The sequence below is a fragment of the Dipodomys ordii genome, unplaced genomic scaffold (assembly GCF_000151885.1).
Source record: "Dipodomys ordii isolate 6190 unplaced genomic scaffold, Dord_2.0 Scaffold81, whole genome shotgun sequence".
NCBI classification, from domain to species: Eukaryota; Metazoa; Chordata; class Mammalia; order Rodentia; family Heteromyidae; genus Dipodomys; species Dipodomys ordii.
In genome coordinates this window covers 1,488,245-1,501,961 of record NW_012267297.1, presented here as the reverse complement: position 1 = coordinate 1,501,961, position 13,717 = coordinate 1,488,245, and the positions used below count along the sequence as shown (strand labels likewise).

The 13,717-nt window shown below is 53.1% G+C and overlaps 1 protein-coding gene across 1 annotated transcript; it reads left to right on the top strand.

Annotated features, from left to right (window-relative positions):
- The first annotated feature begins 1,645 nt into the window (after positions 1-1,645).
- On the top strand, positions 1,646-10,997 carry Plbd1 (phospholipase B domain containing 1). Its single transcript, XM_013025043.1, has 11 exons — positions 1,646-1,655; positions 1,862-2,081; positions 3,192-3,275; positions 3,552-3,690; positions 4,431-4,568; positions 5,739-5,883; positions 7,852-8,052; positions 8,155-8,295; positions 8,823-9,008; positions 9,905-10,011; positions 10,807-10,997. Exons 1-11 carry the CDS (start codon positions 1,646-1,648, stop codon positions 10,978-10,980), a joined length of 1,545 nt encoding a protein of 514 aa, XP_012880497.1. The 3' UTR covers positions 10,981-10,997.
- The last annotated feature ends 2,720 nt before the right edge of the window (positions 10,998-13,717 follow it).

Genomic DNA, 13,717 nt, shown 5'->3' with positions numbered 1-13,717 from the left:
TTTTAATTTTTTTTATTTATTTTGTCAGTCAGGCTTGAACTCTGGGCCTGGGCGCTGTCCCTGCGCTCGTCAGCTCAAGGTGAATGAGCTACCACTTGAGCCACAGCGCCACTTCTGGTTTTCTAGTGGTTTATTGGAGATCAGAGTCTCACGGACTTTCCTACCGGGGCTGGCTTTGAACTGTGATCCTCAGATCTCAGCCTCCTGAGCAGCTGGGATGACAGGCATGAGCCACTGCACCCAGCCTGGAAGTTGGGTGTGTGATTTTATTTGTGGTCTCTTCTCACTTCCCCCTGGTCCCCACCAGCCCCACAGGCCAGGGAAGGCCCAAGAGCAAGGCTTGGGCGGAGGGCTTTGGGGTCCAGAACAAATCTGGAAGTTAGATTTCCTGTGTGGGGTGGGGGAGAAGGGAAATCACCCCAACTGTCAATCAAGCGTGTGCAGCCTACGTCCCAAAGTCCTGGAAGTTGGAGTTTGGTCTGACCACCGACTCCGGACCCCGGGAGGGGTAGAGAAAGGAGCTGTGTTCCCCAGAAGGCAGCTGAGGGGGGGTACAGCTCTCCAGGAGACATTTTTCAGGGGTGCAGACCAGGGCTAGCTGTCTGCTGTCGGGCCCTGGGCATGGGAAGACACTACATGTCTGGTTGCGGCTGTTGAGATGGCGTCACTGTCTGTGGAACTATGTTGTTGCTAGATGCTTATCCAGGAATCCTGGAGCCAAGATGGTTGTAAAGTAGCCCAGATTCAAAGGAGGGCGTGGAGGGAGCGTGGAGGGGGGAGGGGGCCCCCAAATCCACAGGCCCGGCCAACCTCTTATCACACGGGGCAGTTAAGGGTTGTTTGTTGAGGTGTGTGTGTGTATGTGTGTGTGTGTGTGTGTGTGTGTGTGTGTGTACGGGGACCTCATGCTCCTGTTTACTTAGCGGTTTTTCTTTGTTTTTGTGCAAGGATTTGTTTTGGCTACGGGAGACTTTTTTTGTAAGTAGGCAAAGCTGGCCAGGTCCCCGTCTGCCTTTTAGAAGAGTTGTCAGAGCGGAGGAGGGAAAGTTAAAGTCAGAGGGAACCTCTCCCAGGGGGAGCCCCGGGTGGGGTGCCGTGGTGCCTTCCTGTAATCCCAGCAAGGGTGGCCCCGGGCCACATGGCAGCTGGCACTGCGTCTCTGGAAGAAAGAAAAAGAGGGCAGAGCTGGTGAGGGAGAGATGGAGGGAAGTAGAGATACAGAGACATAGATAAATATACAGAGAGGAGAGACAGGGAGAGGGAGAGAGACAGAGATTTATAGAAAGAGGGATGGAAGCCGGGCGCCGTGGCTCCCGCCTGGCATCCCAGCCACTCAGGAGGCTGAGATCTGAGGATCACAGTTCAAAGTCAGCCCAGGCAGGAAAGTCTATGAGACTCTGATCTCCAATGAACCACCAGAAAACCAGAAGTGGAGCTGTGGCTCAAGTGGTAGAGCGCCAGCCTTGAGTAAGAGCTCAGGGACAGCGCCCAGGCCAAGTTCCAGTCACATGAACAAGAGAGATGGAGAATGACAGAATGAGAGAGAGAGAGAGAGAGAGAGAGAGAGAGGAGAGAGAGGAGAGGAGGTCAGGATGGATCCAGGATTCGAGTTAGAGGTGGCCAAGATAGGAGAGAAAATGGGAAAATGGGAGTTGGTAGGGAAGGAACACGAGTTTTTTTTTCAGGGCGATTTCAAATTCCAAGTGCTTCTGGAAGCTTCTGGATTGTGTCACCAGGTGGGGCGGGTGCTGTGGAGGAGCAGAGGCCTGGGCAAGGCTAGCCAGGGCTGGGCAGATGCTTACCTCCCTCCCTCCCTCCCTCCCTCCCTCCCCCCTGCCTCCCTCCCCTCCCCTCCGTCCAGGGTTCTACTATGGCACGGCGTACTGGATGCCCAAGGAGCGGACGGTGGTGGTGAAGAACATTCTGGATAGGAACGGCGACGCGTATGGCTTCTACAATAACTCCATGCACAGCACGGGCTGGGGCGTCCTGGAGCTCCGCGCCGGCTACGGCTCGCAGAACCTCAGCAACAACATCCTCATGTTCGTGGCCGGCTTCCTGGAGGGCTACCTCACCGCCCCGTGAGTGCCGCCCCCCCTCCCCTCCCCTCCTCTCCCTCCCCCCTCCTCCCTCCCTTCCCACCTCCTCTCTGCTCCCTCCTCCCTCCTTCCCACCCTCTCCTCACCCTCCCTCCTCCCTGGTCCAGCCTTCAGCATCCTTCTAAGCAGAGATGGTTAGCACACAGCCTCGCTCACAACTGATCAGACAGGCTAGTGCTTCTCTGAAGTCATTGGTGATGGTGGTGATGGTGATGATGATGGTGGTGGTGGTGATGATGGTGATGATGATGGTGGTGGTGATGATGGTGATGGTGATGATGATGGTGATGGTGATGGTGGTGGTGATGGTGGTGGTGATGATGGTGATGGTGATGATGATGATGGTGATGGTGATGATGATGATGGTGGTGGTGATGATGGTGATGGTGATGATGATGATGGTGATGGTGATGATGATGATGGTGGTGGTGATGATGGTGATGATGATGATGATGATGATGATGATGATGATGGTGGTGATGATGATGATGGTGGTGGTGGTGATGATGGTGATGATGATGGTGATGATGATGATGATGGTGATGATGATGGTGATGATGGTGATGATGATGATGATGATGATGATGGTGATGGTGATGATGATGATGATGATGATGATGGTGATGGTGGTGGTGATGATGGTGATGGTGGTGATGATGATGGTGATGGTGATGATGATGATGGTGATGGTGGTGATGGTGATGGTGATGGTGGTGTTGGTGGTGGTGATGATGGTGATGATGGTGGTGGTGACAGAGTCTTTGCACAGAATTCACAATGTGCCACACCAGTCACAGCCTGTGATACTCTGTGGATTCTCTCTCTCTCTCTTTATTTTTGTCTGTGGATTCTCTCTCTCTTTCTCTTTTTATTTTTGTGTCAGTCCTGGGGTTTGAACTCTGGGCCTGGCCGCTGTCCCTCAGCTTTTCAGCTCAAGGCTGGCACTCTACCACTTGAGCCACAGCGCCACTTCTGGCTTTTTCTGTGTATGTGATACTGAGGAATCGAACCCAGGGCCTCATGCATGCGAGACAAGCGCTCTACCACCGAGCCACCCGCCCAGCTCATGACCCCTCCCTGCCCTTGTTTCAGACACATGAGTGACCACTACACCAACCTGTACCCCCAGCTCATCAAGAAGCCCTCCCTGCTGGAAAAAGTCAAGGACTTTCTGGAGTACGTACACCAAGTCTGCTGTCCGGTGTCTGCTGGGGGGCTGCAGACCTGTGTCTGTCTTGTGTGTGTGTGTCTGCGCATGTGCATGGTGTGTAAATGTGAATGTGTGTGTGTACATGATGTATTGGTGAAGCGATCTGCAGTTTCCATCTGGCCCGTGTCTGAGTGCATCATCTCCGGCATGCCCCGAGGCTCAGCTCTGTCCTGCAGCCCCTGAGTCCTGGCCTCACGTTCTCCCTCTCCACCCTGCCCTCCCCTCTGTCCCCCTCCCCCAAGGAAGCAGGACACCTGGGCTCGTAACAACATCAAACTGTTCAAGGAGGACCCATTCTGGAGGCACACGGGCTATGTCATGGCACAGATGGATGGGCTGTACGTGGGAGCCATGAAGAGGTCTCTGGCGGAGGGGATAAAGGTAGGGCACTGGCCAGGGCGGGCGCTGTACACCCAGGGCCCGGGCTGTGTGGCTCACTCACTGTCTGACACAAAATTTAAGTTCAGAACACAAATACTACCGGGCACTGGGGCTCCCGTCTGTCATCCCAGCTACTCAGGAGGCTGAGATCTGAGGATGGTGGTTCAAAGCCAGCCCAGGCAGGAAAGTCCATGAGACTCTCATCTCCCATGAGCCATCAGAAAACTGGAAGTGGAGCTGGGGCTCAAGTGGTAGAGCACCAGCCTTGAGTGAAAGAAGCTCAGGGACGGCGCCCAGGTCCTGAGTTCGAGCCCCATGACTTACAAAACAAAAAACAAAAACAAAACCCACAAGAAAACCGGGTGGGTACCGCAGGGCAAACCTGTAATCCCATCCACTAGGGAGGCAGACGAAGGAGGCTTGAGGTCCAGGGCTCCCTGTGCCAGCCTTACCCCTTCTTTTCTCCCCTCTGCTCCCCCACACTGCCACAGAGGAATGCCGGAGGACTACAGAGGAATGGGGAGAACCACAGAAGTACTAAGTTCAATACTGACCATTTGGTACTCAGCTCAGTACTGGTTGCTGCTTGATAGCTCAGTACTGACTGCACAGTACTCAGCTCAGCACTGAACATTTGGCACTCAGCTCAGTACTGGCCACTCAGTACTGCTACACAGTACTCAGCTCAGTACTGACCGCTGGGTACTAAGGTCAGCACTGGACGCTTGTTCCATCCACAGCCCTTGACGATGTTCCACATCCAGTTTCTCAACGCCGTTGGCGACCTGCTAGACCTGATCCCTTCCCTCTCTCCCTCGAGGATCTCTGGCATGAACCGGAAGCGCTGGGACATGGGGCACTGCTCTGCGCTCATCAAGGTGAGGCTGGGGCTGTGCCCCTCTGTCTCTTCACACTGCAAGCCCTCACCCTGGGTGCACCGGCAGCTGCTTGGGGGCCCTTGGTGGCCATGCAGAGCACTGGACGCCAGGGACTAGGCTCCAGGGCAGAGCACACACCCAGCACACACAAGGCCCAGAGTTCAAACCCTGGCACTGCCAAGTCCTTTAAACACCTCCACTGGTTGTTGCTGGGAGCGAAGCTCAAGAGGTTGAGGCACTGGTCCAGCAAGTGCACCTGAGTCTAAACCATAGACTCTGTGGACAGACAGACAGATAGGTTGATGGATAGATGGACAGATGATTGTGCCGTGAAGGGATAGATAAAAAGATTGATAATTGATGGTTGGATGGTGGGTGGGTGGATGGGTGGATGGACGGATGGAAGGGTGGGTGGATCAATGGATGGGTGTGTGGATGGATAGGTGGAAGGATGGATGGGTGGATGGATGGATGGAAGGATGGATGGATGGGTGGGTGAATGGGTGGATGGATGGATTGGATGGATGTGTGGGTGGATGGATGGGTGGAAGGATGGATGGGTGGGTGGATGGATGGATGGAAGGATGGATGGATGGGTGGGTGAATGGGTGGATGGATGGAAGGGTGGATGGGTGAATGGCTGGGTGAATGGGTGGATGGATGGATGGAAGGGTGGGTGGATGGATCAATGGATGGGTGGGTGGATGGATGAATGCAAGGATGGGTGGATGGAAGGATGGATGGGTGGATGGATGGATGGGTGGGTGAATGGGTGGATGGATGGTGGATGGTGGATGGATGGATGGTGGATGGATGGATGGTGGATGGGTAGATGGATGTGTGGGTGGATGGATGGATGGGTGGATGGATGAATGGATAGATCGACAAGACAGAATGATCAGTGGAGGGAAATGTAGTTCTGAATTGCTACCTCTCCTCCACCATTCCTCCTCCTCTCTGAGCAACTGCTACTTCTGATCTTCCAGAATCTTCCAGAATTTTCTCTTTTTCATGCTGGAAGGCAAGAGTCTGTTTTGTTGGACTCCTAAGGCTCTGTTTTCAGTCCTGACTGGAGGCCATCCTGTGTCTTCCATGTGTGCTATTGTCCCCAGTCCCGTGTCTATCGCCTCCCCACCAGGCTCGCACCCTCACTGGGCCCCCGCCCTGCAGGTGCTGCCTGGGTTCGAGAACATCTTCTTCGCACACTCGAGCTGGTATACCTACGCGGCCATGCTCAGGATCTACAAACACTGGGACTTCAACCTCAGGGACAGTGACACCAGTAGCAACCGCCACACGTTCAGCAGCTACCCGGGTAAGTCAATGCAGGGGTGTGGGGCAGGGGGACCCCACTGTAAGGAGACAGCAGAGGATGGCAGGGGTGTTTCGCCGTGTGTCCAAGGGTGTCATCTCAGTTCTTGGGAACAGCTGGGAGCATCGCAGAGCGAGAAGTCAATCCGGAGACCAAGAGCAAAGGGGAAAAATCAGGAACGGCTGGGCGTCCTCCCTGAATGTCTTCCCTCCTGCTCCTCACACAGATCCCACCAGGGACAGTCATCCCACCGGTCCATAAGGGCAGAGAGAGGGGACAGGGGCCCCCCAGAGCCCAGTGCATGAGTTAGTTAAACACTCCTGAATGAGTCTGGTGCTACCAGAATCCGAATTGCTTTTTAGTTGAAATATAATTTTATTGTGATTATTAAGGCATTGGACAGAAGTCAGCTCATAGGTACATTCCTTTTTGTCTTTTCTTTTGGACAATGTCCCTCCCTTCCTTCCCTTTCCCTCTGTTTCCCAGTCCTGTCTCTCCCACAAGTTACACGGGTCATTTTCCCCATTACATCTACTGAATACCGGGACTGCTTCTGTTCACCCTTTCTGAACTCCCTTTCTGCTCGATCTGAATGTACAGATATATCATGTGGTTTCCTGGGTTTGAGAGAGGGAACTTGCACAGTAACTTTACTAATAGGTCTCCCGATCTTTGCACCTCCCTTGTCTCCCGGTCATGTTGCAGTTTGTCATGGTTTTCTTGTATCAATGCCGGCACAGTGTGCCTGAGGTACAATCTTCAGTTCCCAATACGTTTGTCTGCTTGATCGAGGCTATTGATGATGCTTTCCACTGGATTTTCTTTTTCTTAATTTTCCAGCTGCATTTCTTTCGTCGTCGTTGTTGATTTTAGCATCCCAATACCCTTGGCGAATATTTCACCCTTATTGCTTTCCCGTGCCGGCCTTGAGCTGACAGATTCACATCCACCATCTGTTAGTTTCAATCATCTGTTGGGGGCGGTGTTGCTGACTGCTTTTTTGGAGTAGACTTTTGAATGCCATTTCTGGCATTTTAGCCACTTTGTATCTAACCTAGTATCTTCTATAGTCTCTATTATCTACGTAATCTATCCATCCACCCATCCATCCATCCATCTAGCTATCATCTATTATTTTTGAAAACTTGTAATATTCCTATTTTTTGTCATTCAAAATTATTAAGTCACACATTTTTTTCTTTTTTATTGTGATGATAAAGGTGATGTGCAGAGGGTAACAGTGACATCAGTCAGGTCAGGAACTCATTTCTCTGTGGACCCTGTCCCCCCTTTCCTCACTCTCTCCCCGTTTTTCCCTCCCATCCCCACCCATGAGCGGTAGAGTTCATGCTCCACCTGGTGTCCAGTGAGGACCATAGCTGCCTTTGTTCACCCTCTGTCCTCCCATTTCTGTGCAAGTTACACCTTTGCCAATGGTGAATCCAGTGGAGGGTTTTCTGGACCCCTGTAAGCAATAACTTGGTAGCTACGAAGAGTTCAGCCAAAGCTGAGAAATGTTGCTACACATCCGGAAAAAGAAGAACTGGTGTACAAAATGCAGAGCATGCAAAGCTCTGAGCTTCTCTTGATGGTTTCATGATGGAGGGATGGATGGAAGGATAGATGGATGATGGATGGAAGGATGAACAGATGGATAGATGGATGGATGGAGGGATGAAAGGATGGACAGATGGAGGCATGGACAAATAGCTGGATAGGTGAAGGGAAGGGATGAATGGGTGGATGAATGGATGGCGGGAGGGAGAAAGGGAGGAATGGATGGATGGATGGGTGGATGGACAGATGGAGAAATCTATGGAGGAAGGGATGGAGGGAGGGAAGGATGGACAGATGGATGGAGGGATAGATGGAAGGATGGACAGATGGAGGGATGACAGATGGATGGGTGGATGAACAGATGGAGGAGAGGGAGGAGGGGAGGGATGCTGAGGAAGGCCACGCTCCCCGCAGGGTTCCTGGAGTCTCTGGATGACTTCTACATCCTCAGCAGCGGCCTGGTCCTGCTGCAGACGACCAACAGCGTGTACAACAAGACACTGCTTAAGTCCGTGGTGCCGGAGGCCCTCCTGGCCTGGCAGAGGGTCCGCGTGGCCAACATGCTGGCCACCAATGGCCAAGAGTGGGCAGAGATCTTCTCCAGGCACAACTCCGGTGAGTGCCAAGCGGAAGGGCTGTGGGCATGTGCAGGGGCGGTGGGCGCATTGTGGGGCACACAGTCACCCACACATGTCATCGCCCCCCTGGGCCCCACAGGTACCTACAACAACCAGTACATGGTTCTGGACACGAATAAGGTGAGGCCGCGCAACAGCCTGGACAAGGGCACGCTGTACATCGTGGAGCAGATCCCCACCTACGTGGAGTACTCGGATCAAACTGAAATCCTGCGCAGAGGTACCGCCTTCCTGATGCGTGTGGACACATGCGCATGGGGGGGATGGGTGGTGTGTGCACGGATGGTGGCAGAGTGGTGTGCCGATTGCCAGTTCTACTGGGAGAAACTGACCAGGTTCAAGTCAGGTGTCCGTGGCTCATGCCTGTCATCCTAGCCATTCAGGAGGCTGAGATCTGGAGGATTGTGGTTCAAAGCCAGCCCAGGCAGGAAAGTACGTGAGACTCTGATCTCCAATGAACCACCAGAAAACTGGAAGTGGCGCTGTGGCTCAAGTGGTAAAGCGCCAGCCTTGAGTGAAAGAGCCCAGGGACAGCGCCCAGGCCCTGAGTTCAAGACCCAGGACTGACACCCCCCCAAAAAAAATTTTGGGGTGAAAATCACGTTTGGATGATCTTCTTCCCTTACCAAAACAACTTGCAGAACATTTCAAAAAGAAAAAAATAGGAATCCAATCAGGCGTGGGGTCTGCAGCCCTGCTCCAGCCATCTCACGCCCGCCCACCCCCACCCTGCGCTCCACCCCGCAGGCTACTGGCCGTCCTACAACATCCCCTTCCACAAGAAGATCTACCGCTGGAGCGGATACCCGCTGTTGGTCAAGAAGCTGGGCCTCGACTACTCCTACGACCTCGCCCCGCGCGCCAAGGTCTTCCGGCGCGACCAGGGCAAGGTGACCGACCTGGCCACCATGAAGTACCTCATGCGCTACAATAGTGCGTACCCTGGAGCGCCGCCCCCGCCTCCCCCATCTCCCCTCCTCGTCTTCTCCCCCCTCCCCTCCCTCTCCTCCTCCTCTTCCTCCTCCTCCTCACTCCTCCGCTCTCTCCTCCTCCCCCCTCCACTTCCTCCCCATCCTCCTCTTCCTCCCTGCCCTCCTCCTTCTCCTCTCCTTCTCTACTTCCTCTTTCCTGCCCCTCCTCCTTTCCTCCTTCTCCCCTCCCCTCCTCCCTTTCCTCCTTCTCCTGTTCCCCTTCCTCTTCCTTCTCCTTTTCCCCTTCCCCCTTCTCTTCTTCCCCCTTCTTCCCTTCCTCCTCCCCTTCCTCTTCCTCCCTCTGCCTCCTCCCTGCCCTCATCTAGAGTCCTCCCATCCTTCTCTACTTCCTCTTTCCCTCCCCTCCTCCTCCCCCTCACCCCTCTTCCTCCTCCTCCTCCCCTTCCTCCACCCTCTTCTTTCCTGCAACCCTCCCTCTTCCCCTTCCCCCTTCTCTCCTTCCTCCTCTCCTTCCTCTTCCTCCCTCCTCCTCCTCCCTGCCCTCCTCCTCCTCCCTTCAGGTCCCCATGCTCACCTTACCCCTCCCAACTCCCCCTCTCCTCCCACCTACATTCTCCCTTCTCCCCATCATCCTCCCTCCTCCCCAGTCCCTCATCTTCATTCTCCCCCTCCTTTCTCCCTCCTCGCCTTCCTCCTCCTGCCCCTCCCCACAGCATCCCCCTCCCCCTCCTTCCTTCCCAGCTTCATCCTCCCCCTCCCTTCTCCTCCTCCCCACCCGCATTTTTCCTTCTCCATCACCCTCCTTCCCAGTCCCTCATGTTTACCCTCCCCTTCCCTCCTCTCCCTCCCTCCCCCCATCCCTCCGTCCTCCTCACCTCTCCTCCTCCCTTCCGGCAGACTACGAGGAGGAGCCATACAGCAAGGGTGACCCCTGCAGCACGATCTGCTGCCGCGAGGACCTGAGCTCCCCAGTGCCCAGCCCGGGTGGCTGCTATGACACAAAGGTAATGGCGGCTCGGGGCTGTGTGTGAGACACGCGTGCACTCCTATCCTCACCTGTGAGTGGTGGAGGTGACCTGGTTTGGTTTTACCAGATGGAGGCTAGCGTCAGTGGTACTAGTGGGCTGTGAGGCCAGGCACCAAAGGCTAGGCTGCCTTAGAGTTGACAGAGCCCAGCGGGGAGGGGCAGTCGCGTGGCTCCCGCCTGTAATCCCAGCTATTTTAGCAGGGTCACAGGCGGGAGGATCGCAGGCTTGCAGCTGGTCTGAGAAAAAGCAGTAAAATCCCATTCCAAAACCCAAGGGCTGGGCAGGTGGCTCAGTGGTAGAGTGCTCAGCTGGCATGCATGAGGCCCTGGGTTCAATTCCTCAGCACCACATAAGCAGACAAAGCCAGAAGTGGCGCTATGGCTCCGGTGGTAGAGCGCCAGCCTTGAGCTGAAGAACTGAGGGACAGCGCCCAGGCCCAGAGTTCAGGCCCCAGGACTGGCACCAAAAAAAAAAAAAAAAGTCTTGCTGCTGCTATTATTCCTAGCAGCTTTGAGGAACTGATCATATCGTAGCTTCCACATGACTGACCAATGAGCCAAGTGAGCCCGAAACGGGTGAATGGATTTGTAAGTAACTTTTGGAGTCACGGTTCCTGGGGTGAGCTGCCACACGGCCCCCTCCCTTCGCCTGCAGGTGCCAAAGGGCTGCCCCTCACCGTCCTGGTAACTTTGGTTAAAGATGGAGAGGGAGAATCGAGACTGGGTCTTGAAAGCCATGTTGTTTTCTAGATGGTTCTGTCTGTCTCCCCAGGTGTCAGACATTTTCTTGGCATCGAAGTACATAGCCTACGCCATCAGCGGCCCCACGGTGCAGGACGGGCTCCCAGCGTTCAGCTGGAGGCTCTTCAACAAAACCCTCCACCAAGGCATGCCCGAAATCTACAACTTCGACTTTGTCCTCATGAAACCCTTCTTTAATGATTGACAGAAGCCGGAGGGGGGTGGGGGGCACAGGAGCGGGGGCAGAGGGGCGTACACCCCCTCCCAAGGCATTGTTATTTTTAGCTGTGGTTCCCCACATCCCCTCCCCCACATCAGAACTATTGTTAATAACACGTTATTAAATTCCCTTTGATTTCTTGCTGGTTTCGTCGTAGTGATTGTGAGCATGGCGGGGGAGGTAGAGAGGGTGGAGAACAAATATTGGATTAAAGGTGGAAGCCACAAGCCTATAGCCCGGTATTACAAGAGCACAACTCTCTCCCACATCTGTGTGATTCTCCTTTTATGTCGGCGGACACAAATTCCAACTCCCAGGGTCCTGGAGACTTGCGTTGCAGTGGAAGACAGCAAGGCCTCGAAAATCCCGGGGTTACCTAGCGGGCTGGCTGTGTCTCCTTCTCTGGCTGGTTGTGCTCAGCACCACTTCAGGTGTGCAGAGTGGTTTTTTCTGGTCCATTCCAGTCAGGTGGCTGCGACCTGAGGATCCTGGTTCAAAGCCAGCCAGGGCAGGAAAAGTCTGTGAGACTCTGATCTCTCATGAAGCCTTAAAAAGTTGGAGATGGAGCTGTGGCTCAACGTGGAAAGGGCTGACTCAAAGTCAAGGATCCAGGCTCCATGGGCTCCATGGGTCACAGTGAGGAAGAGCGAATTACATTCTGCTCCAAAGCCAAAAGGTCTCTGTCCCCATAGGGCAGCCGCCACAAACAGCAATTCTCCCCGAGAGCTGGAGGATTTATAACGAGTAACTCTAAACAAGGTGGGAGACGTCACCCACGCTCATGCACGCGCATGCACACACACACATGCAGGCTGGAAATGAATCAGAGCACTCAGCACATTAAAAACCCAGTTGTTTATTTCAAAGTATAAATTTCAGGCTTGCTGAACAAAACCCCACTACAGGTAACACGTACAGACATCACCCTACTGTACATCGAAGAAAGAAAGGAAAGGAAAATTCCACGAAACCCAAGAGAAAGAGGGCGACTCGCCACCGCCCAGTTAATCAGACAGGAAGAGGGTCTCACATTGTCTTATTATTATTTACACTTTCCACAGTAATAAACAAACATCAGGGTGCAAGGTTCCTACAAAAGATTGGTTGTGATCTTTTGTGTTGAAATGTCTGACAAAATACTAAAGCCAAGATCCCCCAAAAAGTGTTTGCTGTTACCTTATTTACAAAAAAAAAAAAGACATTTAAATATAATTTAGCAGACTCTACAAATTAAAAATAAAAAAAAAACCCAAAGCTTATTTTGACATGAAATGCCTGAAGGTGAGCTATGATGATGAGTGACAGGTGTGGTAATCCCACCCCCTGTGGCTGGACAGGGAGCATGCGTGAGGTTCAGGAAACAGATTGGAGTCTGCCACTAACAAACATGGCGTGACATTGCTGTAATTTTTTTATCTTTAAAACCAAACAACCACCACAAAATCAGCCAGATGCTGGTGGCTCACGCCTGTCATCCCAGCTCCTCAGGAGACTGAGATCTGGAGGACCGTGGTTCAAAGCCAACCCCAGGCAGGAAAGCCTGTGAAACTCTGATCTCCCAATGAACCATCAGAAAACCCGAAGTGGTGGTGTGGCTCAAGTGGTAGTGCACCAGTCTTGAAAGAGCTCAGGGATGGCACTCAGGCCCTGAGTTCAAGCCCCATGACCGACCAAAAACATAACAAAAATAAGAAACAAAAACCCTGATTTACGAAATGGTAGTCCTTCGGGACAACACCTTAATGATAACAAAAATATCTTTTTTAAGCATTTGCTGAGTAAATAGACTCATACATTGGTTATACAGGTAGGTGCTATAAAATTTAATACTGGGACATGGATTTTTTTTTTCCTGGAAATGAGAATAAAACAGGCCAACCAATGATAGCCCCGTGATGAAATTCAAACAATAAATCAAAAAAAGATCGTTGTACTGAGGATGCTGAAACAGACCAAGAAAAGAACAGGAGAACGCTCGGAGGGCATATGTAGTGCGCTACCGTGCTGGGATCACAGGTGTGCAGTGTGAGATGAGGTGCTGGGCTCAGTCTCCTACAGCACTGGAAAACTCATGGAAAGAAGGCTAACGGTGCAATGCTGCCTCACTTGCTGGAATTTAAAGCAACTAAACGAAGCTGCCCATGGTAGGGCGCCCATGGGAACTCTACCTTCTAGAAGGCTCAGTGGAGGTCATTTTTTTCTCCCAAGGTCTTATTACCTGGCAGTGGGGTTAAGGGTCATGGGGAAAACTCTGGGAGGCAAATGTACCCCAATATTCACGGTCTGGGAAGAATGCCGCTTCCACGCTGTGTGGCATAGTACAAAGTGTTCTGCATAGAGACATTGACCCTGCAGGGATGCTGCGCCCTACCCCCCCCATCTGCGTTTATGGGTGTGGAAGGCATTTGAATGCTCTCTGACATGGTGCAGAGTGGGGTACAGGGAGCTATGCCCTGGGTCTGTTCCCCTCCACACACTTGGGGCTCCAGGACCCCCTATTGGCAGTAGCACTGGGGATGACAGAGTGTGTTAGAATCCTCAGGAAAATACATCACGGGGTACAGATGCTGCGTGTAGGGGTGGGTGTGGCTGGCTGGGAGACATGGGGTGTTGCTCACCATTTCTAGTGGCACCCCCTAAACTCTCAACCCCCCAACCCAAACCAAGCACAAAGCCAGCACTGAGCACTTGCACCCGCCCCCCAATGCCTTCTTCGGGAAAG